Source organism: Rhamphochromis longiceps, linkage group LG12, assembly GCF_057381845.1.
Source record: "Rhamphochromis longiceps isolate RC_006_pf linkage group LG12, R_longiceps_female_GT1.1, whole genome shotgun sequence".
In the NCBI taxonomy this organism is placed as follows: Eukaryota; Metazoa; Chordata; class Actinopteri; order Cichliformes; family Cichlidae; genus Rhamphochromis; species Rhamphochromis longiceps.
Window position 1 is genome coordinate 15,904,531 of NC_140568.1, and position 7,256 is coordinate 15,911,786.

General features: G+C 40.3%; 1 protein-coding gene across 1 annotated transcript; it reads right to left on the reverse strand.

Moving 5' to 3' along the window:
* Window positions 1-2,943: 2,943 nt before the first annotated feature.
* LOC146657092 (zinc finger BED domain-containing protein 5-like) lies at window positions 2,944-6,985 on the reverse strand. Its single transcript, XM_085426772.1, has 3 exons — window positions 5,755-6,985; window positions 3,419-3,549; window positions 2,944-3,177 (listed from the first exon to the last, which is right to left on the reverse strand). Exons 1-3 carry the CDS (start codon window positions 6,983-6,985, stop codon window positions 2,944-2,946), a joined length of 1,596 nt encoding a protein of 531 aa, XP_085282898.1.
* Window positions 6,986-7,256: the final 271 nt, after the last annotated feature.

Genomic DNA, 7,256 nt, shown 5'->3' on the forward strand with positions numbered 1-7,256 from the left:
TAAAACACTTTAAATTTGTAGAAATTTATAGATCGTGACTTTAGGCACCAAAGAAATAAGTGCTTGTTTGTGTGTGTGTGTGTGTGTGTGTGTGTGTGTGTGTGTGTGTGTGTGTGTGTGTGTGTGTGTGTGTGTGTGTGTGTGTGTGTGTGTGTGTGTGTGTGTGTGTGAGTGAGTAGAGAAATTTGTAGCAATCACACCAAGATACCACTGGATCTATGCATGTAAGCTTTGCTAACCAGTAAGTGTCAGGTTTTGTTGTGCTATTGTGTTATTTTGTTGTATTAGCGCATTAAGCATTTGTGCATATTTAACCCCTTAATAAAGGCCAAAAATTTGCAAAAGTTACTCATTTTTTAAAAAGATCCAAAAATAAAAGCCTGTGATTTTGGCAAACATTCTAAATAGCTGTTGTAACATTTCAGCTTGAGAAAAAGGTTCATTAAGCAAAAAAGCTGATACTGTTCATGTGGACATAACGTGTTCAGTGGGAGAAATGTTTTGTCACTCATACAAGTGACTTCTTCAGTCTTAGCTGACTGCTAAGACTGACACAGTACATTTGCATAATAACTGAAACTAGCACCACTGACAATGAACTGATTCAGAGATGGTCTTTCCCTTTTCACATAAATGGCTTTCTTGACTCTCTGCTCAAACCAGCGTTCCACCCTGTCCAGGACGTCTACATCCTCATCATCAACAGAGTGTCCAGTGTAGGTGTAAAAAGACTGCTGGCCTGACAAGTTAGCTCTTCTGTGTTATGCCATCCATTTAACTAGATCAAGAAACTGACCTCACAGCCCATTATCTGTCAGTGCTGCTAGTTTCAGTAATTGTGCAAAGGTGCCATTGGGGAAACCTGCAGTCAGTCTGAAGAAGTCACTCGTATGAGTACTGAAAACGCTACATCCAGATGAACAGAATCAACTTTTTTGGGATTTCCTTACCTGGATGATATAGCATGCATCAAGACCTATTAAGCTACTATTAAGCTTAAATGTGCAAAGAAGATGAGACCACTTTGATGTCTGCAGCTCTCGACACTCAATGCATGCAATAACTCATGGAGCAATAAACACTCCTGTCAAGGCAAAAATATGTTTCACGGTTTGTCAGCAGTATGCACACTTAGCCCTGCAATATTAATTAGCCAACTGTTTTTTGTGTTTTTTACTTTCAGGTATTACATCAATTACATAGCACTATGTTGTCCTACACATCTGTCACATCAGCTTTTACACACAGATTACACTTTAATACAGAGGAATACTTTGTAGCAAAGCAAACTATTCTTTACATGAACCCTGATTCCAGCTGAGCTGTCCAGGTTACTCTCCCAAGACATTACATATGTTGCAGAACATATTGCTGTCCATTGTGTTGTCTCACACAGGTTATGAGATTGTTGTTTTTGGAGCGAGGTGCATGTGGAATGTTTGCACTTGTCCTGTATTTTCAGATTGCACGTAACAAGCTGTGCCTGTTTTGCTAATAAATGACTTGCACCCTCATCACATCTGCTGTTTGTGACCCACTAATTTGTGCTGCTCCTGACTGAGTGTGTTGGCCATTATTGGTCATTATCTGCGTTCACAAATTAGGTCACTCAAAGCTTTCCCAACCCATCCACAATTGTGGCCTCACATTATTTGACCTGCCACTTAGTTTCAGAATTGTATTTTAATCTGGACAGGAAGAACCTGAGACAGTTGGAAACAACGATGCAGACTCACATTCACTTCCTGATTAAGTAGCAAGCGAGTAGTATTGATTCTTTATAGCACTATAGGAGGAAAAGAAATGAAGAAGACAGGAGATGCTCGTATACCTTAGATCACTTTATCCTTCTTGTGTGAGTAGGCTGCTTTATTTGCTTTGACCTGACTCACAAGTCTAGTTTTGTACTACTGCCAGAACTGCCTTATGCTCATGTGTAAGGGTCCCATTATAACCACCCCATAGGTGGCTTTGCACTTGACATCATCACACAGCCATATCTATCAATGCTCGCCATTGAGGCACCGGCTCCCACTGCAGTATTCCACTGAACGGTCGTCACACAGACAAAACCTCCACATCAGCGCAGGTATTGGAGGAGAAGAATTAAAACTAAAAGCAAAGAGGTTTTTAATTACACTTTGTTCAAGTCTGATGTATTCAAACTGTTGTAACATCTCCCCCTGTACAATCTTTGAATCTCTGAGCTTCTGGACTGATATATCATTATACTGATACATCATCTGGCTGTGGTGGCAGCAGCACAATGCACCAGGTTACAAAAATCAAAAGGTGCATGACCAGCAGACACAGCAGCTTGCGACAGCATGTATATTGTCAATTTGATGTCCATTTTGTTGTACGATGCAGTGGACACTGTATAACAGGGCCTTCATAGTTCTAGCTCATCATCCCTTCAAGACTTACTTTCTGCCACTCCTTCTGCTGCTGTATCGTCTGGTAACCCACCAAGTCTTTTTACAATTGTCAGTGTTGGCAGTGGCGTGCTATGATTTTAACAAAAAAGGCAAGCAGAGACAATAACAAATAAATGATCAGTCAATAATTTCAGTGGTAGGTTTATTTGAACAGTGAGAGACAGAACATTAACCAAAAAAATTCAGAAAAATGCATTTCAAAAAAGTTAAAATTCATTTCCACTTCATGAATGAAATAAATACTTGATACCTTTGCAAAACCTACTTGGTCTTGCACATGTCTTGTAGTTGGCCACAAGTTTTGCACATATCTCAGGGGAGATTTTGTTCCATCTGTCTTTGCAGATCCTCTCCAATCCCTAATGTGTCATGGCTGATGTTCGAACCTTCAGCTCCCTCCACAGATTTTCTAAGGTCTGGAGACTGACTAGGCCACTCCAAGACCTTAACATGCTCCTTCTTGAGCCAATCATTTGTTGCCTTGGCCGTGTGTTTTGGATAATTGCTAGAGTGCACTATCTGAGGGAAGGAGGTTCTCACCCAAGATCTGACGGTACATGGCCCCATCCATCCTCTCTTTGATGCAGTGCAGTTGTCCTGTCCCCTTGGCAGAAAAACACCACCAAAGCATAATGTTTCCTTCCCCATGGTTGACGGTGGGAATGGTGTTCTTGGAGTTATAGGCAGCATCATTGAGATGTTCAGTGGCAAACTTCAAACAGGCCTGTGTATGCGCTTTCTTGAGGAGGGGACATCACAGGCAATGAAGGATTTCAGTCCTTCACGCCATAGTGTGTTACCAACTGTTTTCTTGGTAACTATGGTCCCAGCTGGTTTGAGGTCACTGACACGTTCCTCCCAAGTAGTTCTGGGCTGGTTCTACAACATTTTCGTTATGATTGAAACTCCACGAGGTGAGATCTTGGGTGGAGTTTGGCAGTTATTTTATGGTTTTTCCATTTGCGAATAATCGCACCTACTGTTGTCACCTTATCACCCAGCTGCTTGGTAATGGTCTTACAACCCATTCCAGCCTTGCCTAGGTCCACAATCTTGTCCCTGTCATCCTTGGAAAGCTCTTTAGTCATAGCTATAGTGCAGAGTTTGGAATCTGGAATGATGAATGATGGACAGCTTTTATACAGGTAACGAATTGAGAAGGCTCCCAATGTCAGCTTGACACCTGTATAAAATACACCTGGGAGCCAGAAGTCTTGCTGGGGATCAAATACTTATTTCATTCATGAAAATGCAAATTAATTTATAACTTTTTTGAAATGCATTTTTCTGTATTTTTTGGTTGTTGTTCTGTCTCTCACTGTTCGGATAAACCTACCACTAAAATTATAGACTGATCATTTCTTTGTTAGTGGGGGAACTTATAAAGTCAGCTTCAGTTCAAATCATTTTTTTCCCTGACTGTATGTTTAAGGTTGAGCTCATTTACTTGAATATAAATTTACTTGAATATAAAGTATTTACTAAATTCATTATATGTCCTGTGAGGACAACATATCTATTAAAATTTATTGTGTGCAATCTGATAGTGTTGAGAGCCTGTACCTAGTCAACTTCCCTTTTTTTTAGGCCAGACATGGGTATAGCTGCTTTCCCCTCTCCATTAACATCAACATTTTCCTTGCTTATGTACTAAAGGAGTTTTTAACAACTTTTTCATCCATGTTTTCTGTATCACACATATTGGCCAAGGTGGTTAGCAAGAGGAAACGTATCTGTTACGATGCCTACGATGACTTCATTTAAATCAACTTCATTTAATCATGACTTCATGTTCATGACAGTGACTTTCATGAACATGAAAACATAGATTATTGTTTTCATCACTATTTTACAAACTTCTGCATAACCGAGGTGGTCCAAAAGACATTTTTCCAGAAGTCTTGTGTTGTGTTTAATGCAAGTTGTGCATATGATTAAAAAATTGACAATTTATGTTTGCATTTAATGTATGAAATATGATTCAATAAACATGTCTGTGGTTGTTACAAAAAAATATATAACTTTTTCTACTCTGACTTTATGTGTTTTGTCTGATTTTAGATCAATTGTGTTAATACAGTATGTCAAAATGAAAACATAACTGTAAATTCAGACACGTGAGGTTGTGCTAAAAAGAATGATACCAAACAAGGCACAGTAAATAGTTTTTAAAGGTGAAATGTAGAGGTCAAATCAAAAAGTAGGTAAAAATGGCCAATTATACCCTGGACTCCAGAGGGTTAAATTTTTTTTTAAAGTAACGCAATAGTTACTTTTCAACAACTGAGGGGAACAACTGAGATAATCCATCCACAATACAAGGTTAGTCATTAATATTCTGCTGCATGGGCTGGGCTGTAGTAATAGCATAAGGTTTTAAAAATCGAGCTTTAAAATGAATAGTGATAATAAAAACACAGAGAGGCCGACAGTGATCAGTAACTGTTTTCAGGAGCTTGTTCAGATGAAATAGAACAAGATACAAAACAATAAAACATGTTAAAAACACAACAGCTTTAATAAATAAATAGTAGTTTGGACCCGGAAGCAGGGTTCATACGTCACCGCTTAACGAATGGATTGTTTTATACAATAGTGGTTCCTATTAAACCAGAGGATTTGCCCCCTGTTGGCCATTGGAAAGAATATAGGTTCAACATACCCCAAGTGATGCAAAAGGAAGGGAACGCCCTGGACAAAGCACCACTGGGGAAACAAAGAAAATAATCATTCTAACTAAAACTACTTTTAACTCAAAAAAAAAAAGAAGTCATCATTAACAGTGACACAATAATCCTCAGTGAAAACCCATGCAGGTTTCATGCCTTAAGATAACACTCACTACTACCCCTCTAGGCCAGTGCTTCCCAAACTTTTTCCAGCCACGTACCCCTTGAGACATGTCACCCTCAGCCGCATACCCCCTACTACGAACGACTCTTAATTAGTGTCTATAAATACATTTCAATATCGCATGCATAAAGATAAATACTGCACAGTCGATTATTTCTCACCACCAAATGAATTTATCAATATTTTTTAGTAATGACAGAGTTTTAATAACAAACTTTACTACTTAATACTAGCAGTGTATCAAAGGATTTATTAGAATTCACTTTTTTGTCGAGAGCATAAAGGCCATGAACTTTCATTAAACAGAACTTTATTTAATGTGATGGATGTGCTTGAGCAGAGGCACACAGCTCTTCAATGTTTGGCTCAATTTGGGAAAGGCTGAGTCTTAAATCGTTTTCCACACAAAGTCTTGCTCTGTATTTTGTTTTCATGTTTGTTAAAGCAGAAAATCCCTTTTCGCATAAGTATGTGGTGGCGAAAGGCATCAGAGTCTTGACAGCGCGCTTAGCCAGCGCGGGCTGTTCAGTGCGCAGCCCTATCCAGAAATCCGCCAGGTTCTTTTGAGCGTGTTCAACTTTTAGAGATCCATCTGTGGCGATTTCAATTAGGCTCTCCTGGTCAGACGGTGATAACGAAGTAGGCACGGCGGTGAACGGGTGACGTATCCAATCATTTGAGCCGTCCGTCTCTGGGAAGTATCGGCGTAACTGCACCGCCAGCTCCTCAAGGTGCACGTTACATTCGCGCTTTACACTTTTAGATAGTGTGAGATCATTAGAGCACAGAAAATCATGCAGCACAGGAAAGACTTCAGTGTTGTTTGTATCCAAGCAGTTCTTCCAAAGGTTTAACTTCTTTATCATGGCCTCAACTTTATCTTGAACATTGAATATAGTTGCAGAAACGCCTTGTAATCCGAGATTGAGCTCGTTCAGACGAGAAAATATATCACACAGATAAGCCAGGCAGGTAAGGTACTCTTCATCATGCAAATGTTCAGACAGCTCAAAGGGATGGTTACTGAAGAAAACTTTAAGTTCATCCCTCAACTCAAAGAAACGGGTCAGCACTTTCCCTCTAGATAGCCAGCGAACCTCTGTGTGGAGTAATAATGTCTCATGCTCGCTGCACAACGCAGCAAATAAGCGGGAGTTCAGCGGCCTGGCTTTCACAAAGTTAACCATTTTTACACTCGTGTCCAAAACATGTTTCAAACGGACAGGTATTCCCTTTGCAGCAAGAGCCTCTCGGTGGATGCTGCAGTGTACCCAGGAGGCATCTGGCGCGACTGCTTGCACACGCAAAACCACACCTCCGTGTCTCCCAGTCATGGCCCGTGCGCCATCAGTACAGATGCCAACACATCTGTCCCACACGAGTCCATGTGTGTTCATGAATGTGTCCAGCTTTTGAAAAATATCTGCGGCAGTTGTCCTTTGTTCCAGCGGTTTACAGAATAGCATGTCCTCCTTGATGGTTCCTTCATGAATGTAGCGCACATATACGAGAAGATGCGCCAGGCCAGCCACATCCGTGGACTCATCTAGCTGTATTGCATAACATTCACTGTGGCGTATGCGCAGAAGTAGCTGCTGTAAAACATTTTCTGACATTGCATTGATGCGCCGTAAGACAGTATTGTTTGATGATGGAATGGACTGTATCGTCTTTTTTGCCTTTTCCCCCAACATTGTCCCTACCATATCTAAAGCAGCAGGGAGAATGAGGTCCTCCACAATAGTGTGGGGTTTGTTGTTTTTAGCCACTCTGTAACTGACCATGTAAGATGCTTGTAGTCTGTTTTTATTCATAAGATCTGGCACCTGAATGCAGGTTTTACTTGTTGAAAGTGATTTTAGCTGTCGCTCAAAATATTCCCTTGGTTTATTTTTCAAATGGGGATGATTTGTCTCTAAATGTCTGCGCAAAAGTGAAGGTTTCATTGAGTTCTGAGACAATACT

Excerpts from the sequence above, each read along its gene's own strand:
- LOC146657092 (XM_085426772.1), bottom strand. The coding sequence starts at position 6,985 with ATGTTGGGGGAAAAGGCAAAAAAGACGATACAGTCCATTCCATCATCA. Across the intron at positions 3,550-5,754 it reads TTTCGCCACCACATACTTAT|ATTCCAAACTCTGCACTATA; the intron begins GCGAAAAGGGAT and ends TCATCATTCCAG. Across the intron at positions 3,178-3,418 it reads TGGGTGATAAGGTGACAACA|AAAGCGCATACACAGGCCTG; the intron begins GTAGGTGCGATT and ends CCCCTCCTCAAG.